At 42.2% G+C, this 26,393-nt stretch overlaps 1 protein-coding gene across 1 annotated transcript; it reads left to right on the forward strand.

The window, feature by feature from the left end:
* The first annotated feature begins 1,208 nt into the window (after positions 1 to 1,208).
* Positions 1,209 to 22,598, forward strand: LOC147116187 (kin of IRRE-like protein 3). The gene is made up of 7 exons (XM_085992017.1): positions 1,209 to 1,263; positions 1,398 to 1,715; positions 3,066 to 3,377; positions 20,841 to 20,955; positions 21,818 to 21,886; positions 21,986 to 22,145; positions 22,593 to 22,598. The coding sequence occupies exons 1-7, from the start codon at positions 1,209 to 1,211 to the stop codon at positions 22,596 to 22,598; spliced, it is 1,035 nt and encodes a 344-aa protein (XP_085848143.1).
* The last annotated feature ends 3,795 nt before the right edge of the window (positions 22,599 to 26,393 follow it).

Consider the following 26,393-nt stretch of genomic DNA (forward strand, 5'->3'; position numbering starts at 1 on the left):
TATTTATCTCTATTTCTGCCATTAATTCTTTTATCTTTTTATGCATTCAGAGATGTTGCCTTTAATTTTCACTGTTTTACTATTTTCCCTGATGTGGCCTCAGTTGCTAATGCCCTATTATGGTTATTGAACCTCTGTCCCTTCCTGACACAATCTGCCTGATTTTACCTAAATCGCTACTCTGCCCTAGAGCCTTGACCGTTATCTTCCGAATTATCAATTTACCCTTATCTGAACCCTGCCTCCCTCTTATTAGCTGAAAGTCCTATCTATCGCCCTATTTCTTCGATTTGCCAAGGCACTGCTCCAAGCCTGCTTTAAGTGGAGTAAAACATCATTATAGCCTAAAAAGAGCATAATATTAAATAGTCTACTGAATGTGCGTAGCAGTGAATGATTATCTGCTGTGAAGTGTAAAACAAAACCGTGTAGTGTACATGCTGAGTTATAAGGTCTTTATACATTCGTTGTTGGGAGTGTAGGGTAGGGGAGACTTTTTAACGGATTAATATTAATACACACCTCCAGTCGGAAACCTAGCGCATCCTGTTTGTATTTTCTGGGGCAATTTGCGCTATTCATGATAATACGGTCTGCTTCTTCCATTCTAATTCACATGTGAATGAAAGAGCTTTCATTAAAATAATTAACGTTTCCTCAATACGCCTATACGCCTTTAGGTGGCGATGGGCATCATATAATTATCGGTTTGACCAGCTGAACAAGATAAAACTGCATTGGCATTTGAAGTGGAAATGTTTGGCCGCCTTGGGTAAGAACGAGATATCGGCTAAAGCAGCAATTGCAATCTCTTTTTGTATTAAGTGACAGTTTCTTGGCACTTTCTTTGGTCAAAGCATATACTTTAGTCACCTGTGTGATACAGAAAACCGTCTTGTAAGTCAATTGTTGAGGCCAAAGTTGCTTTCAACCGATATACCGGATACAATGGTGACCAGTGTGGTCTTTGTATTATTTCACCTAAAAGCTGCTGTGCGTGATGTTTCAAGTTATGCAATGTTCACAGTGACACCCACACGTTTCTGTTCATCTCTTCATCCCTTCATTTCTCTCATTACACGGCTGCTGTTAATGGGTGGTGTGCACGCCATTGATTCATAATTTATAGCGGATTAGAGGAAACCCGACCTCTCTAAAAAAAAAGATTTTTGTTGATTGGCAGCAAATGGTAACTTACTTTACTCAATATGTCTGTTCGTGCTGTACTTCGGTGCATGGTGATCCTGGGGATTTTCTCGACTGGTATTTTCGGTAATCGCCTTGTAAATCCAGTTTCTGTCTATTCCGGTGCGACCATCTACCTCTGTCTAGCACCCATTTCCGTCAGGTCTGATATGTTTAATTGATGTCTGCATGTCTTTATTTTTCTTCCACAGTTTTTGGCGACGCCTTATTCCAAGTGTCCCAAAGCCCCCAACACCAGATTGTGACGGCCGGTGCAAGCATTATCTTCGCTTGTGCGTTCCCTCCTTTTCCAGATAACTCAGAAGTGAATGTTTTCTGGTGGAGACCTGGTAAAATTATATTTTTGCAACCGAGCTCAGACAAGCGGAAACAATATTTCATTAGGAAAGGACAGGGCTCCTTGCAGATCCTTGATGTCCGTTTCCAGGACTCTGGGGTTTATTACTGCGGATTCAAACATCTGAGAAAAATGACCAGAAACGGAACTGGATCAACGCTTGTTATCCATGGCAGGTGGCATTGCAGGGAATTCTCTCACAGATAATTCAAATAACTGAAAAGATGAATAAGCACGTTGGAGTGATCTGGTTCTTATTTAACTATTATCGTGGATCCTTTGTGTTTTGTGACTTGTATATTAATCCTCAATATTCACGATAGATACCTAAATGAAATGATTTCAACGTACACATTTTAATCATGAGCTGGACAAACAATGTATTTGGCCGTCCATAATTTTGTACAGGTGTGATTCTGAAAAGTGTCACATTGGGCAGATTATCGCGACGATTAAGGCTGAACGTTTGATCGTTTGAAACTCTAATATCGACTATAAAGACTTAATATAATTCCAGAACTAATACCAAGCAGTGATGTCAGAATATTCCCTAAAAGTCATGTTATACATAAATGATCTCCAGCCGTTCACCAATATAACGAGTCAATAAGCGATGCCACAAAAGCCGGTCGAATTTGATGATTCTCAGTTGACGGCGTCTCTCAGTCCAGTGATTGAAACATTGCAGCTCGCAATATCGGATTTTTTGTTACTGAGAAATAGCTTTTTAAATATTCCGGAGCTGAGGCAAAGATTGTACATATAAACTTTATTATTATTATAAGATAATGAAATGCATATCTGTAGCCCATTGCACATTCTCAGTATTGCCCAATACCTTTTCGGCAGAATTTGGCGCAATATCGGCGTCAAAGCTGAATGAACGGGTATGTTTGTTTGTGTATAAACATAAACTGTATGCCGTTTGTGCGGATCTGTCTCTGGTTAGCGGGAGCGGGAGAGAAAGCGGATAACTGCTGTGCACATTCCAGAACTTTCATTCAGCTATATTGCAGGATTTAAGGAATTAATCTAGTCTGACGCTTTAGTTTAGTAGTGAATGATTACTGTTATTTGGGGTCAGCTAACCAACCAAGTCTGTGTGCGTTCCTTTCTGGGAAGGAACGGTCACACAATCTTTTTAAATAAATGCAAGCAGTTTTCATGGTATGTTTCCCAAAGTTAATACGTACCAATAAAAACAGATGATCTGTCATTGCTATTTGTGGGATTACTGGTTGAAGCACGGGCGTTGTTGTTGTCAACATTACAACGATTATTGCTCTTGAAGGTAATTGCCTGTCGGTGAGATTTGTGTGATGCTTGTGAGGGACGCGAGTGAACACTCTATAAATGTTATTTATGAAAGTAACAGATGGCCGTCCAGTCAGCTGAATTCAATTAAATGCAAAAAGCAAATGCTGTTTACGAATCCTCTCATTTGATTTGAATTTTGTAAAAGTAAATAATCTACTATATTTAAAACATCGTTATTTTTGCTTTTCTCTGCATCCCTCTATAGCTCCGCCAGCTTCCCCGACTATTATCTCCAAAATATCCAGTCGAAAGTCAAACATTTATCTTCTTCTCGTATGTGAAACGGTTGACTTTTACCCGGAGATTATCACCTTCAGCAAGTACAAAAATGAAAGCAACGTTATAACCGGGATAAAAACCACGAAGCATTTTAACGCAGCGGGACTATATGAAGCTTCCAGTATTCTGCAAGAGACACAGGAAGTCCAGAAAGGGACCTATTATACTTGTTTGGTATCTCATCCCACGCTTCAGACTCCGAAATTAGCTGTTCATTTGGTGTCAATTTCGAACCCAGGTAAGATGCCGGAGCATGGCAACCCGCAGGTATTTACTTTCAATCCAATGATACAGGAAACATAACCACAACTATTGCAGCTTGGGATGCTTCAACACTGCAGTTACTGGGTTGTAACAGATAGGAAACATCATCGTTAGATTACTGGAATTTTGTGGGATGAAATTCCCATGAGGTTATCCTGATACCCGGCGTGATATCGGTGAAGCGCTGAATTATACTTTCGGCCGGATTTTCCAATCGGAGGCTTCCTGCGTGCGGATGCCTCCGATCGGGAAAATCTACGCACTTACCTGTCGGCTCCGTAGGTCTCAACACTTCCGATCCTGGGATGCTCCTGGTCCGTCCGCGCAGAGGCCCAGCTATCCCAGGGGAAAATGCGGTTCGAAAGCGTTCCTGGGAACACGTGCACCATGGGGAACAAATCAAAGAAGGGAATCGCCTTCACAATTTTGACAGGTCTCTATGCATAAATGTGTCAAAAGTGTGAATAAGGATCACGTTAAAAAACACAGTTGAACATTACATACTTTTTAAAAACATCACGTATTTGAAATTACAACAAATTAAAAACTTTAAACAAAAATGAAATTTTTGGAAAAAAATAATTAAAGATTTTTACGGAGCTAAATATTTTTAAATTGAAAATGAGTGAAACAATTGTATTGTTTCATTTTTTAAACACTTATGCTGGTAAAAGCAGGACTTACACCTGCTTTTACCAGGCGTAAGATTTTTAAAGGTTTTCAGTGGGCGGAGGTTGTGCAGAAAGCGGAACTCTCCACCCGCAGAAGCACTTTTCCCGGGCATTATCGGAAATGTCAGGTTTGAGTGCATGCGCTTCACATTCCTGAAACTGGCACTTGTGAGGCCCCTACGGGCGCGTACACACCTCGTACCCACCCGTGGGGGTCGGAATATCTGGCCCAATTTTCATAATTTTTAAAATGTAGCCAAAATTTCAATGTACTGCTCCCGATTTGGATAACATTGGCCCAGAAATTTGGGTCCCCACGCGCGAGTATGCGCTGGGTACTCACCGGTAGGCCCAATGAAAGTGCCGGTTTCGTGCATGCACTGCACATGCACGGGAAACCGGAACTTCCGTTCCCCTGAAAGAAGGGATTCACAGGTGGAACGCCTGCGCCGGAGAGGCAGCGCATGCGCATGGAACTTACATTTTCTTTGCAGGGTTCTCCGGGAGGGTAAGTCTCCAGCAGTTACACTTTTAAACAAGGTAAGTGATGAATTAATTAAAATTGAAACACTTTTTCTACAGATTTGTTATTTTTAAATATGCTAAATAAAGGTAAGTTTATTTTCAGCCAAGTTAGAAAATGTAATTATTTTTTTCAAAAATTTAAATTATTGTTTAAAATAGTTATTTCATGTAATTTATAGTTATTTTAAAAATGTGATTTTTTTATTGATATGAAGTTTTAATTATTTTTTGGTGCTTATATTATTTATAGGTTTGACAGCTCTTCCTGTCAAATTTATGAATGAAGGATTCCCTGCTACCATTAGCTCGCTACGGCCCACGTGATCCCAGGGGACGCTTCGAACTAACTGTGTCCCTCCATACGCAAGCACTGTGTGCCGGCAGTTGGAGGAGGCCCAGGATCAGAATACCATGCGGGCCCACAGCTCAATGGCCGGCACGCAAGGTAAGTGCAGGTCGGAGCCTTGTATCCGCGGGAAGCTTCCGACCCGAATTTCTTGGCCTTTATCTCTGATTCTTCAAATGTTATTAGAGTTCTGCTCTCAATCTGTCAGCTTCATATCCAGCTGTACGGAGGCCTAATTGAGCATGTTTTATTTGTAAGACTTAACATAGCTTGAGGCTAAGCTTGTGGTTAAGCTCCGAATAAATAAAAAACCTTTCAGGCACGGTCTGAGCTTCTTTACAATAAATAACACGTTGTTATTTGATTTTAATTTCAATATACCCCTGTCAATAGGCTGCTGCAGGCAAATGGCATACCTTAAAGATGCAAAATAAAATCTAATCATAAAGGGCTAAAGTTGGAAATCCCTAATAAAAATGAAAATTAGAGTAACTCCACAAAAGACTAGTCCGCATCTGTGGTGATAAAATACATTTCACATGTTCTGGTGGGTATTTGTTCATCAAAAGAGAAGCCTGAAAGATGAACCGATCTCGTATAAGTTTGGAAAAATAGAGAGGGTGAAGAGAGGAGATCGCTCACTAGAATGTCAATGCAATCCAGTTGCCAAGACGGACTAATATTGCGTATCAAGTGCTTAAAGAAAACAGTTAGATGCTATGAAACATCAGTGAGGCAATAGAGAGACTTTAATGGATATCAGAGCGTGTAAGTAGCGTAAAGTAAAAATAAATGGCGTAATATCTATATCAAAATGCAGAAATAAGGAGAAAATAGAAGGATAGGAGAGGAACGAAACAAATAGTCAATCATAAAACAGAGTGCAACTGCAACATAATTTAGTTAAAATGTTAACTTGTTCTAGCGCCTTTCCTGATAACAGAAAATCACAGAGCATCGGTTCAGACATCAGGCAACACTATTTTCTGACGACATATATCTAAAAATCAATCCACCTTCCATGAGACACCGATATCGATAGAAACATAGATGTTAGGAGTAGGCCATTCGGCCCCTCGAGCCTGCTCCGCCATTTAATGAGATCATGGCTGAAAATCCAAATTCGGTACCATGTCCCTGCTTTCTCCCCATATCCCTTGATCCCTGTAGCCTTAAGAAATATATCTAACTTCTTCTTGAATGCATTTGATGAATTGGCCTCAACTGCCCTGTGTGGTAGAGAATTCCACAGGTTCACCACTCTCTGGGTGAAGAAATTCCTCCTCATCTCAGTCCTAAATGGATTACCCCTTATCCTTAGACTGTGACCCCTGGTTCTGGACTCCCCCATCATCGGGAGCATTCTTCCTGCATCTAGTCTTTCTAGTCCTGTTAGAATTTTATAAGTTTCAATGAGATCACCTCTCATTCTTCTAAATTCTAGCGAATATAAGCCTAATCTTCCCAATTTCTCCTCATACGTCATCCCTGCCATCCCATGTATCAGTCTGGTGAACCTTCGTCGCACTTTCTCCATGGCAAGAACATCCTTCCTCAGATAAGGTGACCAAAACTGCACATAATACTCAAGCTGTGGTCTCACCAAGGCCTTGCACAACTGCAGCAAAACATCCTTGCTCCAGTACTCGAATTCTCTCGCTTTGAAGGCCAACATGCCATATGCCTTCTTAAACGCCTGTTGCACCTGCATGCTTACCTTCAGCGACTGGTGCACAAGGACACCCAGGTCTCATTGAACTTCCCCTTTTCCCATTATATTGCCGTTCAGATAATAATTTGTCTTCCTGTTTTTGCCACCAAAGTTAATAACCTCGCATTATTCCACATTATACTGCATTTGCCACGGATCTGCCCATTCACCCATCCTGTCCAAATCATACTGGAGATTCTCTGCATCCTTCGCACAGCACACACGCCCACCCAGCTTTGTGTTGTCTGCAAACTTGGAGATATTACATAGAAACATAGATGATAGGAGCAGGAGAAGGCCATTCTGCCCCTCGAGCCTGCTCCGCCATTCAATGAGATCATGGCTGATCATTAAAAATCAGTGCCCTGACCCTGCCTTCTCCCCATATCCCTTGATCCCTTTAGCGTTAAGAAATATATCTAATTCCTTCCTGAATATATTTAATGAATTGGCCTCAACTGCCTTCTGTGGTAGAGAATTCCACAGGTTCACTACTCTTTGGGTGAAGAAATTCCTCCTCATCTCTGTCCTAAATGGCTTATCCCATATCCTTAGAGAGTGACCCCTGGTTATGTACTCACCCGCCATCGGGAACATCCTTCCTGCATCTAGTCTGTCAAGTCCTGTTAGAATTTTATAAGTTTCAATGAGATCCCCTCTCATTCTTCTAAACTCCAGCGAGTATAAGCACAATCGACCCATTCGCTCCTCATACGTCATTCGTGCCATCCCAGGTATCAGTCTGGTGAATCTTCGCTGCACTCCCTCCATGGCAAGAACATCCTTCCACAGGTAAGGCGACCAAAACTGCACACAATACTCAAGATGTGCTCTCACCAAGGCCCTGTACAACTGCAGCAAGACATCTTTTTTCTGTACTCAAACCCTCTCGCTCCGAAGGCCAAAATACCATTTGCCTTCTTAGCCGCCTGATGCACCTGCATACTTACCTTCAGCAACTGTTGCACAAGGACACCCAGGTCTCGTTGCACTTCCCCTTCTCCCAATCTATTGACGTTCAGATAATCATCTGCCTTTCTGTTTTTGCCATCAATGTGGATAACCTTGCATTTATCCACATTATACTGCATCTGCCATGCATCTGCCCAATCACCCAACCTATCCAAATCATACTGGAGTTTCTCAGCATCCTTCTCACAGCACACGCGCCCACCCAGCTTTGTGTGATCTGAAAACTTGTAGATATTACATCTAGTTCCCTCGTCTAGATCATTACTATATATATTGAATAGCTGGGGTCCTAGGATGGATCCCTGCGATACAACACTATTCACTGCCCACCACTCAGAAAAAGACCCGTTTATTCCAACTGTTTGCTTCCTGTCTGCCAACCAGTTCTCTATCCAAGTCAGTACCCTGCCCCCAATCCCATGTGCCTTAACTTTTCACGCTAATCTCTTATGCGGGACTTTATCGAAATCCTGCTAAATGTCCAAATACACCACATGCACTGGTTCTGTCGTATCTATTTTACAAATTACATCCTCAAAAAATTACATTAGATTAGTCAAGCACGATTTACCTTTTGTAAATCCATGTTGCCTTTGTCTGATCCTGTCACTGTTTTCCAAGTGCTCTGCTATTACATCTTTTATAATGGAACTAACATTTTCCCACTTCTGATGTCAGGCTTACTGGCCTATAATTCCCCGTTTTCTCTCTACCACCTTTTTTTGAATAGTCGGGTAAAATTAGCTATCCTCCAATCCATGGGAACTGTTCCAGATTCTTTAGAATTTTGGAAGCTGACCAGCAGTGCATATACTGCTTCTAGGGCCACTTCCTTAAGTACACTAGGATGTAGATAATGAGGCCCTGGGGATTTATTGGCCTTCAATCCCGTCAATTTCCCTAACACCATTACCTTACAAATACTGACTTCTTTCAGATCCTCCCTCTCATTAGACACTATGTTCCCCGATATCTCTGGAGGTTATTTGAGTCCTCCTTTGTGAAGACAGAACCAAAGTATGTATTTAATTGGTCAGTCATGTCTTTGTTCCCCATTATAAATTCCCCTGATTCTTACTGCATGGGAGCTACGCTTGACTTCACCAATCATTTTCTCTTCACATATCTATAGAAGCTTTTACAATTAGTTTTTATGTTTCTTGAAAGCTTACTCTCATATTCTATTTTCCCCCTCTTAATTAATCCCTTTGTCCTCCTTTGTTGAATCCTAAACTCCTCACAATCCTCAGGTGTGCTGCTTTTTCCGGCCAATTTATATGTCCTCTCCTTGGATCTTATGCTATCCCTAATTTCCCTTGTTAGCCACGGTTGCTTCACCATTTTTGTTTTATTTCTATGCCAAACAGGGATGAACACATTCTGTAGTTCATCCATGCGATCTTTAAATGTTTGCCATTGCCTATCCACCGTCAACCCTTTGAGTAACATTCCCCAATCAATCTACCCAACTCGCACCTCATACCACCGTAGTCTCCTTTATTTAAATTCAGGACCCTAGTCTCTGAGTCAAATACTTCATCTCCATCTTAATGAAGAATTCTATCATATTATGATTGCTCCGCCGCAAGGTCCTCGCATGACAAGATTGCTAATTATTCCTTTTTCATTACATAATACCCAGTCTAAGATGGCCTGATCTCTAGTTGGTTCCTCGACATATTGGTCCAGGAAACCATCCCGTATACACTCCAGGAATTTCTCCTCCACAGTATTGTTACTAATTTGGTTAGCCCAATCTACATGTAGATTAAAGTCACCCATGATAACTGCTGTTCCCTTATTGCACGCTTCTCTAATTTCCCATTTAACGCCATCCCCAACCTCCGCATTACTGTTTGGAGGTCTGTATACAACTCCCACTAACATTTCTGTCCCTTGGTATTTCTCAGCTATACCCATACAGATTCCACATCATCAGAGCTAATATCCTTCGTTATAATTGTGTTAATCTCATCTTTAACCAGCAATGCTACCCACCTCCTTTTCCTTTTTGCCTGTCTTTCCAGAATATTGAATACCCCTGGATATTGAGTTCCCAGCTCTGGTCACCCTGGAGCCATGTTTCCATAATCCCAATCATGTCAAATCCGTTTACATCTATTTGCACAGCTAATTCATCCACCCTATTACGAATGCTCCTCGCATTAAGACACAAAGCCTTCAGGCTTGTTTTTTTAACACTCTTAGACTTTTTGAATTATTATTTACTGTGGCCATGTGTGATTTAAACTCTTGATTACTCTGACTGCCACTTTTGCTTTTCTCCTCTCTGTCTTTTGCTTCTATTCTTGTTTTCCTTTCCTCTGCCTCCCTGCACAGTTTCCCAACACCCTGCCATTTTAGTTTAAACCCTCCCCCAAAGCACTAGCAAACTCTCCTCCTAGGACCTGGGTCCCAGTTCTGCCCAGGTGCAAACTGTCCATTGTGTACTGAAACCAACTCCCCAGAACCAGTTCCAATGTCCCAGGAATTTGAATTCCTCCCCCTTGCACCATTCCTCTAGCCACGTATTCATCTGCAATATCCTTCTTTTTCTACTCTGACTGGCACGTGGCACTGGTAGCAATCCTGAGATTACTACATTTGAGGTCCTATTTTTAAATTTCCCTCCTAACTCCATATATTCAGCTTTTAAGACCCCAGCCCGTTTTTTACCCCACTCGTTGGAACCTATATGCACCACGACAACTGGCTGTTCACCCTCCCCTTCCAAAATGCTTTGTAGCCGCTATGAGACATCCTTGACACTTGCACCAGGGAGGCAACATACCATTCTGGAGTCTTGTTTGAGGCCGCAGAAAAGCCTATCTATTCCCCTTACAATAGAATCCCCTATCACTATAGCTCTCCCACTCTTTTTCCTCCCGTCCTGTGAAGCAGAACTACCCAGCGTGCCAGGAAATTGGCTGCTGCTACCTTCCTCTGATAAGCCATCTCCCTCAGCAATACCCAAATCAGTAAATCTGTTTGAGAGGGGGATGGCCACAGGGGACCCCTGCACTACTTGCCTGCGCCTACTACTCTGCCTGGTGGTCACCCCTTCTCTTGCTGCCTGTGCATCCTTAACCTGCGGTGTGACCAACTCTCTAATCATGCTATGCACGACGTCCTCAGCATCGCAAATGCTCCAGAATGCATCCATTCGCAGCTCCAGCACCACAATGTGGTCTGCCTGTAGCTGCAGCTGGATAAACTTCCCACACACATGGTCATCAGGGACACAGGAAGTGTCCCTGATTTCCCACATAGTGTAGGAGGAGCATACCATGGCACCGAGCTGTCCAGCCATGACTTACCCTTTAATTAATTTAAATTAAATTAAATCAAAGCAATCCCACCAATTACAATACAATTAAATGATATACTCAAGGGCCCTTATTTAACAGCCGTCCCAGCTACACAACAGAGACCCTAGAAACTATAAACCACAAAATTTAAGTTTGTAAAAAACGAGGAAGAGAGAAATGCTCACCAACCAATCACTTATCTGCTTTCTGCTGATGTCACACCTCGATTACGTTTTACTTCTCTCTTCCACTCTCGGAGCTCTGAGATTGGTAAGCCTACCGGCACCTTGGGCTCGCCTTTAATCGCCGCCGCCACTCCTCCCAGGTCAGCACTGCAGCTGCTGCTGCTGTGGGGCCTACCTGCTCCGCCGCCTCGGGCTCGCCTTTTATCACCACTGCAGCTCCTCCCAGGTCCGCACTGCCGCTGCTGCTGCTGTGGGACCTACTTGTGCCTTGGGCTCGCCTTTTATCACCGCCGCCACTCCTCCCAGGTCCGAACTGCTGCTGCTGCTGCTGTGGGGCCTACCTGCTCCACCACCTCGGGCTTGCATTTTATCACCACCGCCACTCCTCCCAGGTCTGCACTGCAGCTGCTGCTGCTGTAGGTCCTACCTGCACCTCGGGCTCGCATTTTATCACTGCGGCCGCTCCTCCCAGGTCCGCACTGCCACTGCTGCTGCTGTGGGCATGTAGTTCCCTCGTCTAGATCATTTATTTATCTTTTGAATAGCCGGGGTCCTAGCACCAATCCCTTCGGTACCCCACTAGTCACTGCCTGCCACTTGGAAAAAGACCCGTTTATTCCAACTCTTTGCTTCCTGTCTGCCAACCAGTTCTCTATCTAAGACAGTACCTTACCCCAATCCCATGTGCTTTAACTTTGCAAGCTAATCTCTTATACCCACACCATATCTGAAACAACCCCTGCTGTGGAGAAATAGAGGATCTATCGAATGTATGCTGCTACAAAAGTGAATGTTCCAACCAGTTGGCCGTTGTGTGACAGGTAAGACATTGGCGGTAATTGTGAATCAGTGCATCAGTGCAAAATGGGTAAAGGTGAGTCAGCAGCCTGTTTTTGCCTTTTCTCGATTTTTATTTCCATTGAGTGCAAGTCGCTTTGAGTTTAAGCAGACTTTGGTAAGTGGCAGAAAAAGCCTTTTAAGTGCATTTACTGAATTTTTGTGAGTAAAAAAGTGAATTATTTGAAGTAAGTTTAATTATTTAGTGTAAATTAAGCTGTTGGGGAGTTTGAACTGGAAGTAGAATCTGGGTATAAAAAGGGGCGGGCTTAGTGTGGTAGCGCTGAGTGCGGTCGCATTGAGTGTAAGTAGAGTTTGGTAAGTGGGAGAGTTCGGACAAGTGGGAGGTGAGTGGGTGTTTTTGCTCTGTTTTGCTTCCCACTCTCAGGCTAATCCAACACTGCGGAGGCAGAGCAGCGAGACAATTCAACCAGACAGGTCCCCCAGACAGCATTCACGAGGGAGGTTGGTGATCAGCTGGTTGTTAAGTCCTCTTCCTTCTCTTCTATACCTTTAAGTTGGTAAGTCCTATTAAATAGTGGTGTAATATTATCATCTATATCGGGGAAGAGGGTCTTCATAACTAATAATAAGACATTTAATTAATTACACAGATATGGGTGAACAGGTGAAGTGTCACTGTTGCAAAATGTGGGAGCTGGTGGACCCCATTGAGGCTCATGGTGATTACATTTGTGAAAAGTGTTTGCTGCTGGAGGAACTCAAGCTCCATGTTAAAGAGCTTGAGACCGAGCTTCAGACACAGCGACACATCAGGGAGGGGGAGAAGTTCCTGGACTATATGTTTCAGGAGGTGGTCACACCTATGAAATTAATTACTTCAGGTGTAGTTCGTGGTCAGGGACAGGACGGTGTGACTACAAGTGAGGCAGGTACAGGGATCCAGGATGTAGTGTTGAAGGAGCCACAGCCCTTGCTCTTGTCAAGCAGGGTTGAGGTTCTTACACCCTGTGAGGGCGGGAGCGGGGACTGCATGGAGGATGAGCAACCTGGCCACAGCACCGTGGTACAGGGGGCCATTCAAGTGGAGGGAGTAAAAAGAAATGTTGCAGTGGTAGGGGATAGTATCATTAGGGGGATAGATAGGGTTCTCTGCAGTCAAGAGCGGGAGTCCTGAAGGCTGTGTTGCCTGCCCGGTGCCAGGGTTAAGGACATATCTTCTGGGCTGGAAAGAAACTTGGAATGGGAGGGGGAGGATCCAGTTGTCGTGGTCCATGTTGGTACAAACGACATAGATAGGACAAGGAAGAAGGTTCTGTAAAAGGAGTATGAGCAGCTAGGGGTCAAATTAAAAAACAGAACCTCAAGGGTAATAATCTCTGGGTTATTACCTGAGCCACGAGCGAATTTGGCTAGGATAAATAAAATTATAGAGTTAAATGAGTGGCTCAAAGACTGGTGTGGGAGAAATGGGTTTTGCTTCTTGGGACACTGGCACGAGAACTGGGACAGGAGGGAGCTGTTCCATTGGGAAGGACTCCACTTGGCCAGCGCTGGGACGAGAGTCCTGGTGAATCATATAACTAGGGCTGTAGAGAGGGCTTTCAACTAATTAGTGCGGGGGAGGTTTCTAGAGAGCAAATATCAGAAATGACAATGGAGAAGGTCATAGACAAGGTAGCAGTGGGGAAATTAAAAAACAGAACGTGTCAGGAAGGGACTGACGGTATGGCGTCAAAGGTAAAGTAGTGAAACGGGAAAAAACAGTAACTAAGTGTCACAAAATATATTTGAAAGTTCTTTATCTGAATGCACGTAGCATTCGTAACAAAATGAATGAGTTAATGGCACAAATAATTACATATGGGTATGATCTTGTGGCCATTACAGAAACATGGCTGCAGGGAGGAGAGTTGGGGTGGCTATGTTAATAAAGGAAGGAATCACTATAATACAGAGAAATTATATTGGGTCAAAGGGGCACGATAGTGAAACAGTTTGGGTGGAGATAAGGAATAATAAAGGGAAAAAAAACACTAGTGGGCGTAGTCTGTAGGCCTCCGAACAGTTGCAACTCTGTTGGATGGAGTATTAATCAGGAAATAGTTGAGGCTTGTAATAAGGGAACAGCTATAATCATGGGGGATTTTAACTATCATATTAACTGGACAAATCAAATTGGGCAGAGCAGCCTTGAGGATGAGTTCATTGAGTGTATTAGGGATCGGTTTCTTTAGCAGTATGTAACTGAACCGACCAGGGGGCAAGCAACCTTAGATTTGGTCCTGTGTAATGAGAGAAGATTAATTAAAAATGACCTAATAAAGGATCCCCTTGGAACGAGTGACCATAACATGGTTGAATTCCATATTCAAGTAGAGGGTGAGAAGGTTGGATCTCAAACAAGCGTGCTGAGCTTGAATAAAGGAGACTATGAAGGTATGAGAGCGGAATTGATTAGAGTGGACTGGGAAAATAGATTAAAGGGTAAGACAGTACATGATCAGTGGTGTACATTTAAGGAGTTACTTTACAACTTCCAAAAAAAACAAATTCAACTGAGGAAAAAAGGGTGTAAAAGAAAAGATAGCCTTCTGTGGCTGTCAAGTAATTAAGGATAGTATCCGACTAAAAACAAGGGAATATAAGGTAGCCAAATCTAGTGGGAAGATAGAAGATTGGGAAGTCTTTAAAACAAAGCAAAAAATAACTAAAAGATTGATTAAGAAAGGGAAGATAGATTATGAAAGTAAATTAGCAAAAATATAAAAACAGAAAGCAAAAGTTTCTATAGTTATATCAAAAGAAAAAGGGTGGCTAAAGTAAATGTTGGTCCCTTAGAGGATGAGACTGGTAAATTAATGGTGGGAAACATGGAGATGGCAAAAACGCTGAACAAATATTTTGTATCAGTCGTTACAGTAGAGGACACTAAGAATATCCCAACACTGGACAAACAGGGGGCTCAAGGGGGAGAGGAGCTAAATACGATTAAAATCACTAAGGAAGTGGTACTTGGTAAAATAATGGGACTCAAGCCGGATAAATCCCCTGGACCTGATGGCTTACATCCTAGGGTCTTGAGGGAAGTGACGGTAGGGATTGTGGATGCATTGGTAATAATTTTCCAAAACTCCCTGGACTCAGCAAAGGTCCCAGCAGATTGGAAAACTGCTAATGTAACACCCTTATTTAAAAAGGGTAGTAGGCAGAAGGCTGGAAACTATAGACCTGTTAGCCTAACATCTGTGGTTGGTAAAATGTTAGAGTTCATTATTAAGGAGACGGTAACGGGACATTTGAATAAACATAATTTAATAGGACAAACTCAGCATGGTTTCATGAAGGGGAAGTCATGTTTGACAAATTTGCTTGTGTTCTTTGAGGAAGTAACATACAGTGTGGATAAGGGAGAACCAGTGGACGTAGTGTATTTAGACTTCCAAAAGGCATTTGACAAGGTGCCACACAAAAGATTATTGCTCAAGATAAAAAATCACGGGACTGGGGGTAATATTCTGGCGTGGGTGGAGGATTGGCTCTCCAACAGAAAGCAGAGAGTTGGGATAAATGGTTCATTCTCAGACTGGCAATCAGTAACTAGTGGTGTTCCGCAGGGGTCAGTGCTGGGTCCCCAACTCTTTACAATCTATGTTAACGATTTGGAGGAGGGGACCGAGTGTAACATATCAAAGTTTGCAAATGATACAAAGATGGGAGGGAAAGAAGTGAGTGAGGAGGACATAAAAAACCTGCAAAGTGACATAGACAGGCTAAATAAGTGGGCAGAGATTTGGCAGATGGAATCCAATACTGGAAAGTGTGAGGTTATGCACTTTGGCAGGAAAAATCATAGAGCAAGTTATTATCTTAATGGCAAGAAACTGGAAAGTACTGTAGTACAAAGGGATCTGGGGGTCCTGGTGCACGAAACTCAAAAAGTTAGTATGCAGGTGCAGCAAGTGATCAAGGAGACCAATGGAATGTTGCCTTTTATTGCTAGGGGGATAGAATATAAAAACAGGGAGGTATTGCTGCAGTTATACAAGGTATTGGTGAGACCGCACCTGGAATACTGCATACAGTTTTGGTGTCCATACTTAAAAAAAGACATACTTGCTCTCAAGTCAGTACAAAGAAGGTTCACTCGGTTAATCCCGGGGATGAGGGGGTGGTCATATGAGGAGATATGGGACTCTACTCATTGGAGTTCAGAAGAATGAGAAGCGATCTTATTGAAACATATAAGTTTGTGAAGGGGCTTGATCGGGTGGATGCGGTGAGGATGTTCCGATTGATGGGTGAAACTAGAACTAGGGGGCATAATCTTAGAATAAGGGGCTGCTCTTTCAAAACTGAGATGAGGAGAAACTTCTTCACTCAGAGGATGGTAGGTTTGTGGAATTTGCTGCCCCAGAAAGCTGTGGAAGCTTCATCATTAAAAAAATGTAAAACAGAAATCGATAGTTTCCTAGAAGTAAAGGGAATTAAGGGTTACGGGGAGCTGGCAGGATATTGGACATGAGTCTAGGTTCGGAATGGTCATGGCCCTGTGGGTAGTGGAGCGGGCCCAGGGGCCGTGTAGCCTGGTTGTGCTCCTACTTCTTGTGTTCTAATTCTGTGTTAGATTTCAGGAGATGGTTTTATTCATGTTCCTTGCTGGGTTGGAGATCGCCTTTACAGAAGGCAAGTACTGTAGAAAAAATAGGGACAGAGTGATCTCCTGGACGAATTTCGATTGCCTAGATGGGTCAGAGAGGAATTTCCCAGATTTTTTCTCCCAAATTGGCCATTGGGTTTTTTAGTTGGTTTTTCGCCTCTCCCGGGAGATCACATGGGTTCAGGTGGGATGGAGAGTGGTAGAAGATTTGAGGCTAGGATCAGATCAGCCATGATCTTATTGAATGGTGGAGCAGGCTGGAGGGGCCGATTGGCCTACTCCTGCTCCTATTTCTTATGTTCATATGTTGAAGTGTGGGAGATAGTGCAAAACTGTAAAGGATCCCGTTCATCATCTTAAAGTGCAAACATTGGATTTTCTGGCATGGAAATTTGAGTAATTAGTGAAAACATGACAGAGGTAAAGTGGGAGAAAGTGATGGAGTCCTTCTATGAAGCAGAGTGGGAAAGGCATGTTGGAATGTGTTTTTTAGAGTCAGTAGATTTGTAAGCGATGATCTGTGGAATGTCCATTACCTGAGATCGATGCAGAAAGCTTCTCAGAGGGAAGGAAAGAATCAGAGATCAACTACATCAGCAGAAAACAGTAGCAATACAGCCATCAAAGTAAGAGGTTAGAAAGGGACCCTGTGCACGGCAGAAATAAAGAGAGTTCCGCATATCCTGCAAAAATGAAGGCACACGTAACGTGCAAGTACTTTCTCACAGTAACCTCTTGATAGAGAAAAAGTGAGTGGAGTTAACAGAGAAGTTTTTCAAGGTGAGGTCAAGTCCATCCAAGCAGTGGACAGTGGCGGAGAAGGACTGGTTGGATCACTGTTCATGTAAATCTGGTCCCCAGAGACACATATTGGACGCTAGCGGGCACGTTTAGTCATAAGGTAACGTAGGTTACCGAGTCTGGAGAAAATAAAACCGGTAAAGCTGCAGAGAGCAACAGAGTATCACAGCTTTAGGTAGATTTTTGATGGGGACCTGGATTCCATAAAAGCTGCGGCCGGAAATTCTGCCACCAGTAAAGTAGCGGTGTTAGCACAATTGCCCAGCAAATTTTGCGCTCCTCAGAGTGGACTTCCACCGGTTTCCCGCTCTCCCTTCATTGAAATGCAACTGGTACACACTCAGTGCGTTTAGTATCACACACGGAATTTTTTTTTTCTACGAACTCACAGAAATGTACTCCGAAAGCTTCTTTATGTGGCACTTGCACATCCTATTGGCGGAACACCTTGATATTATGCATTTTTGTTGCTGTATTTCGTATTGAGATGAGACCAAGCGATTCCCGATGCCGCTACCTTGTGTCAAGCAAAACGTTTTGACAAACAGGATTCAGCAGTAAGCTTTAAAGTAAACCAAAAAGAGCAAAGAAAGGGGCAATGTTGAAAGGCCTAAAAACAAAAATGGGGAAAAACAAGGTAAATCGCAACAAAGAGTCAGTGTGATGCTTTTACTGCTCTTTCCAGTTGTGCACCGGTAGGAAATTAGCTTAATTAGTGGAGTGACATCAAATATAGATAATGGGATAGATTTTTAACTTGCAGCCCGGGAGTAAAGGTGACTCTGCTGATCAGCCGCTCCTAAGCGAACCTGCCAAATGTTGTTATTCATTTATGACATTTGAAGTGGAAATCGAGCGATTTCTAGAAGTAGCAGCCCACCCGCAAAGCCAGCAATTCTCGCGTTGAAAATGTACTATGGGAGTCAACACCAATTATATCCTTTATCTGAGGTGGAGGGCGAAGATAAGTGAACCAGCTTGAATGCCCTGTTCAGCCTCCATTTAAAGCAATTTGGGGGTAATTTCAACCTGGAGCGATAGTGTAAATCAAACATAATTGAATTTCTCACGATTTTCATTTCCATTGTGAAGATTCGCTAACGCCTATTTTACACTGTCATCCAAAGTCAAATCTTCCCCAATTGGCCTAACAGTAGCACCGGCTATTCCTGAACAAAAACAAACTCGGGATCTGTTTGCCCTCCTTTGAATTGTTGCAGTCGAATCTGTCCCTAGGCAAGCAAGGCACCTGGGATCATTTTAACCTACTGTTTTCATAGGTACGACATTAAGAGAGGTGTCGATCATTAGAAAGAGAAATTATAAAATTGTGAGTATTTTCTGCTCAGATACTCAGTTTGTAAAATTAAGTTTGTATGTTCAGAATGGTATGCAGATGATGTGATTATTTTTCATAAGGGACATTCAACTGGCATAAGCGATTCTAAGTCATTTCGAAATATAATAATAAAAAGAACAAGATTTGAGACATTGAACGTGTCATATTCTTTTCTCGAGGCAATCGTTTGTTAGATTGTTCCCCATAAATGTTGAATTAGAAACTTGTAGGGAATAATCATAAAGAAAGTTCTCACAACTCTCTTTCAATTGAAATTATTGGACTGAATCTATGAAGCAGTCTTTGTCGTATTTTGTAATGACGCATTGGTCCCCGTCAATCTCGTGAGTGACAGGATACATCCAACCCGTTGGGCCTTTTTTCCGGCGGATTGGCAGCTTGGAGGCGAGCAGGGATGATAGGAAACGCTGGTCAGAAACTATGAACAGGCGGTGCATGGATCCTCCGTCCTTTTAATTTAAAAGAATGGAAATGTAGATATTTCTGCGCATCTCTTTGAACGACGCTTCAAGGCGAAGGTGCTATACGGAATCAAACTTTTATCACCCTTCATTGTCTTGCAGGTGAAACTTAAATTTGCATGAATATTTTTAGATCTATGGTAAAATTTATTGGGAGCTAGTCAACCTAACTTTCCTTTATAACGATTTCGTAAGGAGCCTGCTTCAGTTTTAAAGCCAATACTACTGGGAAAATGAATCGGTAGTTTATTTCACGAAAATAAATGTTTGAAGTGCTCTATTGGGATCTTGTTTGGCCGAACTCGGCCGCTTTACAAAGATTAGATCGTCAAGGACAACGCATCAGCCGATGATGCAGCAGATTTCACAGTAACTTAGATTTGTATTACACATCTTCTAGATATAGAAGATGGACTTGTGATCGGATTCTGTTGAAATTAATTATTTATTGATTGCACACTCTTTTAATAAATATAACACCCATAGGGACATCGGAAATGCCGGTTTCAGGCATGACAAGTGCATGCGCTGAAAACCGGCATTTCCGATCTGTCAAGAGTGCACTTGACAGGTCGGATGCCTGCCCTGGAGAAGGGCCTCTGCGGGCAGATAGTTCCGCTTTCTGGAGGCTCTCTGCCCGCAGAGAACCCTTAGAAATCTTACGCTTGGTAAAAGCAGGTGTAAGGCCTGCTTTTACCAGCATAATTGAAAAAAGTTTAAAAAAATATTTTTTTCCTGATTTATCAAATAAAAATACTTTAAAAAAGGAAAGTTTATTTTTAGCCGCCTAAAAAATTTCAATTATTTTTTTCAAAAAATTAAATTTTTTTAAATATTTAATTTATTGTAATTTCAACCCATCTTAAAATGTGCTTTTTAAATTTATTTAATGTTTTACAGTGTATTTGAGGTGATTTCCATTCTTATATTTTAATGGTCTATCTGCCAAGTGTATGAAGGAAGATTCCCTTCTCCTGTCGGCTCCCCATGTTCCACGTGATCCCAGGACACCTGCGAGCCACATGCGCCTCTGGGATCCGTGATCCCTGCACATTTCGATTTGGAGAGGCCCAGGAGCGGAAGTATACGCGCCTTGGGAGCCCTCAGGTAAGTCCTTAGATTTTTCCAGATAAGAGGCGTCCGCATGCAGGAAGCCTCCGATCGGAAAATACGGCCCAATATATCTCAGTATTTAGAGTAAGGCAACTAAACCAGGTCAACATTTTGCATTAACACATTTTTAGTGTCTATGCATCATTGTTTATTTTAAAATTATTAAGTTAAGATTTATAATAACCCTTACGCTGATGAAAGCAAATCCAACGCCTGCTTTTACCAGCCGTAAGAGTTTCGTGGGCAATTGGTGGGCAGATGATGGGCAAATAGCCCAACTCTGCACCAGTGAAAATGATTTAACTTTTGGTTCCGTAGATCTGTCAAGGTGTACCTTGACAGATCCCAAGTTCTGGGTTTTTGTGCACGCGCAGGCGCATGCGGAAACCCGGAAGTTGCAGGGCCATTCAGAAGGATTATGATGGCGTATGCTTTCGACGATACCATAATTTCAGGGCCAATGATATTATGCCGATAGCCAGATGAATATATAAGACTGTACTTCTGCTTTATTTACATCTTGCAGGCTCTAATAATTTTTCCCTAATTGGTTTGATATCCCGATGTATATTGGCTATTTTCCTAATTTTGATGCTGGCCATCATCATTGTTGATTACTATAAAACAATTCATTTCGAATGGTAAGATTTTATATATTATTTGAACAATAATTTTTTTAATGTAGGCTTGTCTAAAGTGAAACCGAGCTAATATCAACGGAACCCTCCCGCTTGTCCGGATATTTCCCTCGGGGTTACCACAATAAATTGCTTACAGGGGGGAATTTCGTCGAAGTTACGGCGGAGGATGAAGAGGATCCCCAACAATTTGGTCTACTGGTGTATTACATTTTAAAATTTCCTTTACAAGAAGTGGAAGAAGAAGTGTCTAGGAATACCCCAAAAGAGGAAGAGGAATGATCCTGTCTGATTCACCCAATCACGCAACTTAATTGTAGTAGGAGCATTGCGAATTGCTATGCATTGTAGGTTTTAACCGTTTTGGTCATGTCCCGAGATCCATCTGATCTACCTCTAAAGTTATACGGGGTGTCGGGAGAACAACGGCGAAATTAAATTCTTCAGGAACAAATTTACCCTAAATTGTGACTGAAGGAACATTTAATATCCAAGGCCCTGAGTGGTCCAGAATGCCACCGATGTCCCACCTAACTTCAACATTGAATAGGTGGAATCGTCAGAGGAAGGTCGCAAACGAAGTTTTTGCCCGTTTATGCCATTTTTCATTGGGTTCCCAGTGTTTCCCATCAACGTTAGGAAAGGTGAGCGGGTCAACCCCCAAGGAATGTCAAGCCACAACCGATTAAACAGGTTTAGTGAGAAAACCACTTGTCACTTACTGGGAAACTCCAGATGAACAGGTATGTGGCCATTTTCAGCTAGTTACGTCAGTTCTCAGCGACATTGCCAGATCACCTGACGGAGTTACAGCAGGGAACCAATGGTATGTCGTAAATTTATGGAAACATCGTTCATCTTCTAGTTCTTTGTACAAAAATATAATTATGGTCGCAGAATTCCACCTGGAATTGGTGCAACACAAAGTGAAACGGTAAAGATATGCATTTGGGTTGAAAACAAAATCAGGAACTAATGATAGTCGTCAAGTATCTAACAATAATCTAAACTAACTTCTGATTTTTGTGTTCAGAGAACTGAAAAGGAAAAGCTCAGGAGAGATCGGTGTGTCTGAACTGCTGGAAGATACAATCGTCGAACTACTGCTGCCAATTATTACAAGGAAAGAATTGCAGCATAATGCCGTCAATGATGGTTTTCTTAATCTTCAAAATTTGGTTTCCCTTTGCTTGGTATTTACTCGCCCTGACGTTCAAAAGAAAATGGAAATTTAACCTGCGGTCGTCAGGACAGGCTTAGAAATTAGACAATTAATTGCAAGGAAATATACTTAAAAAGTCGAATGTATTATAGTTGCTTGAAAGATGTTGTGCAAAAAGCCAACTTTATATTGCTAAACAATTAATTAAACTTGCATATCAACGATTGATCAAGACATTTGTACTTTATTTGGAATCTCAACTAATGATTTATTATATAAAGCCGACGCAGGGTAGAATTCATCTTGTCCCGCAGAGTGAAAACTCTTTTGCTAGCTTGTTAATTTTTGGCAGATTGTAACCTACAGTTATAATTAATATGTACCCTAATGCTTTTTCACAGTGGGTACTTTGCTATTATCCAAAGCTTACCTCAGTGGCTTTTGTTATTTGTTAATTTTTACTTTTTTGTCTTTTCAGTTGTAATTCAGCCAGATATATAAACCTATTTGAATGTCTCGTGAACAATTAAAACTATGTGTTGCTACCCCAAATGTTATTATTAGGGTTGCGAAGGAGTGGCAAGTTTCCGGTAAATTTCCGGTAAATTTCTGGATATTTTCCATATAAAATTTAGCTTGGGAATTTTGCCCAAAAAAGCACATGTTAGCATAATATTGGGTTTTTTTTGCATTTCTTTCGTTTTTTCACAGGTCCTCTCTTAAAATTATTAACAGAGATGGAATCTTAATTATTAAGGAATTTCTTAATCAATATATGTTGATCTGCTTACTTGTCTTGTGTTAATAATTACAAGTTTTGTGTGTGACTGTGAAAAAATGTGTCCTGATTGGTTAGATGAGTGGATGAGCGATTAGCTCCCTTTATTGTTGATGTAGCGTCGTGCGTGCACAGGTCATGCTTCCATCACATGGAGCATCAGGAAATATTTACTCGCCCTGTTGCAATCGTGCTGATCGACCGCAGTTCGACACAGAAACGAATGCCCTTTATTTCTCTGCATAGAACAATGCCACGTTTACTGTCAGATGTGTGGAAACATCATTCCCCAGGCATTAAAGTTGGAAAGACTGTGTGCAACTGCAAACATTGTACAAAGCCATACGTAAATGCCACAAAGATGCTGCAGAATTTATCCAAATGCAACAACTTCAATTAAAGCCCACAGCAGTCAGCCCAGTGTACGTCTGCTTCCATTCAAGAAGATGGTGGTTCACATTCAGCCTCAGGTTCCTTATCATCAGCAACTCCTGGCCCACTTGGAAGGCTCTTTGATACAATGGATAACCATAGCCAGAAGAATGCAGATGAGTGCCTGGCTTGAGCTGTATATGCGACACGCTCACCCCTCATGCTCACAGCCAATGTGTACTGGAAGAGATTTTTCAATGTTATTCATGCTGCCTACTGTCCTCCCACCAGACATGCTTTGTCTAATTATTTGCTGGAGGATGAGTATAACAGAGTCCAAGGAAAGCTCAAAGAAACGATAGAGATGGCAGACTGTTATCTCAGATGGGTGGTCAAATGTACGAGGGGAGGGCATTATAAACTACATCGTCTCCACTCCTCTCCCACTGTTCTTCAAGAGCAGAGACACGAAGGACAACAGGCACACAGGCGCATACATTGCTGATCAGCTGAAAGCGGTCAATAATGATCTTGGATCACAAAAGGTCTTTGCAGTAGTTACTGACAATGTTGCGAATATGAAGGCTGCTTGGGCTCAAGTGGAGGAGGCCTACCCTCATATTACGTCTATTGGGTGTGCAGCTCATGGGCTCAACCTGCTCTTCAAGGACTTCATCGGTTTGGGAACCATGGAAATACTGTAAAATAGAGCCAAGCTAGTTGTTAAGTATGTCAGGGGAAAACAGGTAGTTGCAGCAATCCACAACTCCAAGCAAACGACAAAGAACAAGAACACCACACTGGAGCTGCCCAGCAACACTAGATAGGGTGGCATTGTCATAATGTACAACAGCCTTCTGGAGGGTAAGGAGTCGCTGCAAGAAATGGCAATATCCCAGTCTGGAGATATGGAAACCACCATCAAGAAAATACTGCTGGATGATGTGTTTTGGGAGAGAGTGGTTAGCAGCCTTAAACTACTCTCACCAGTAGCGCCTGCAATTGCTCAGATTGAAGGAGATGACGCAGTCTTGTCAGATGTTCTCAGGCTTTTTGCTGATTTAAAAGAACAAATCAGCATTGCCCTACCCACATCCCTGCTGCTCAAAGCAGAGGAGAATGCAATTGTTCAATTTATAGAGACGCGTCAAGAATTTTGTGTCAAGCCGATTCATGCTGCAGCATATATGCGGGACCCAAAGCATGTTGGGAGACCAATACTTTCTGGAGAACAGATCAACAGCTCTTACAGTGTGACTTCTACCCTCTCACGTCACCTCAATCTGGACGTGGGCAAAGTTCTGGGAAGTCTGGCAACGTTCTCTACGAAGCAAGGTCTTTGGATTGGGGCGGGGATATGGGAATCATGCAAGCATATCAGTAGAAATACCTGGTGGAAGGGACTTTGTGCATCTGATGCCCTGTCACGCATTGCATCCGTGATACTCTAAATCCCACCTTTATCAGCGGCCTCTGAACGAAACTGGTCACTTTTTGGGAATACGCATACAAAGGTGCACAACAGGGTGACTAACAAGAGAGTGGAGAACTGGTGGCTATCCGGGTGAACCTACAACTTATTGAGCCAGATACAGAATTGTTCACCACACAGCTAGACAGTAACACAGAGGAGGAAATGGACACGTCAGAGCCAGAGTCAGAGAATCAGTAGGAGCAATAATGAGTAGATGACTCAGAAGACTCATGAGTAGAAGACTCAAAGGGACAAAATAAGGACATATTACAGGCTAAATAAGCTGACGCTCTTTTTATTTAATTTTAGATGGGCCTTTTTGTGGGGGTTCAATAAAGTTCAAAAGTATAACCTAATTAAAGTTTTGAAAGCCTGTTTTTATTTTATGGAACAGTATGTCTATTTTGATGACAAAGATAATATAAGGATCAGAGACAGTGCAAAAAAACTCAAAATTCCCATAAATACCCATAAATTCTCAAAAATTCCCATAAATTCTCAAAAATTCCCATGGAAAGTTTCATCTTTTAAAAATTCTCGGAATTTTGCAACCCTAGTTAGTATTCAGCATTTGATATTAAAACAATAACAATATTGGCCCAGACATTCGGGTCTCCACGGTTGAGTACGCACGGGGTACTCACCCGTAGGCCCAATGGAGGTGCCAGTTTCCTGCATGCACTGTGAAAGCAGGGATTAAGAGGTCGAATACGTGCGCAGGAGAAGCTGTGCGTGCACATCGAACTTAGGTTTTTTTTGCAGGTTTTCCTGGGAGGGTAAGTCTCCAGAGGTTGCACATTTAAAAAGCAGGCGTAAGGCCTGCTGTTTACAAGGTAAGTGGTGAATTAATTTAAATTAAAACATTTTTTCCACAGTTTTATTATTTTTAAATACTTTAAAGAAAGGTAAGTTTATTTTTAACCCCGTTGAAAATAAAATTATTTCTTTCAAAAATTTAAGTTATTGTTTAAAATAGTTATTTTATGTAATTTATAGTTTATTTAAAAAATGTGATTTTTTTTAAATTTATTTGAAGATTTAGTGATGTTTTGGGGCCCGTAGGATTTCTAAGTTTTGACAGCTCTTCATGTCAAACTTATTAATGGAGCATTCCCTGCTCCGATTGGCTCCCCGTGGCCCACATGATCCCACGAGACGCATCAACTGCCCCTGGGATATGCAGGCACTGCGCGCCAGCAGCTGGAGCAGGCCCAGGATTGGAATTCCACGGGGGCCCACAGCACAACGGCTGGCGCGCTAGGTAAGTGCAGGTCGGGTGACGGCACCCGCGGGAAGCCCCCGACCCGAATTTCTGAACCGTTTAACTGGGATATGACAACAGTGTTCTTCAATAATTTGCAACTCAGTCTGCATTAACAAATTCCAAGAGTTGTTTTGCGTTAAACTCTCATCCAGTATTATCGAAATTATTATATCACTTTATATATCACTCAGCAAATGGAGGTAATTGATCTTCAGCAGTAGCCCGTTTTACACCGGGCACAATTTTGTTTTCCATGGAAACGAATATCTGGCAGAAGTGAAGTAAACTGCCCATTCCTTACCGCTGAAGACTAACTTCACCCCAATAATTATAAACTCACCGGCTCAGGTCTGCAAACCCACTAAGCTTCATTTCCGTTGAATACAAAAGT

This window comes from Somniosus microcephalus, chromosome 6, assembly GCF_052327205.1.
Source record: "Somniosus microcephalus isolate GS21.2 chromosome 6, FLI_Smic_1.0, whole genome shotgun sequence".
NCBI classification, from domain to species: Eukaryota; Metazoa; Chordata; class Chondrichthyes; order Squaliformes; family Somniosidae; genus Somniosus; species Somniosus microcephalus.

Coding starts and splice junctions, on each gene's coding strand:
- LOC147116187 (XM_085992017.1), top strand. CDS start 1,209: ATGTCTGTTCGTGCTGTACTTCGGTGCATGGTGATCCTGGGGATTTTC. Junction 1,264..1,397: donor CCTGGGGATTTTCTCGACTG/GTATTTTCGGTA, acceptor TTTCTTCCACAG/TTTTTGGCGACGCCTTATTC. Junction 20,956..21,817: donor AAAACAATTCATTTCGAATG/GTAAGATTTTAT, acceptor TTCATCTTCTAG/TTCTTTGTACAAAAATATAA.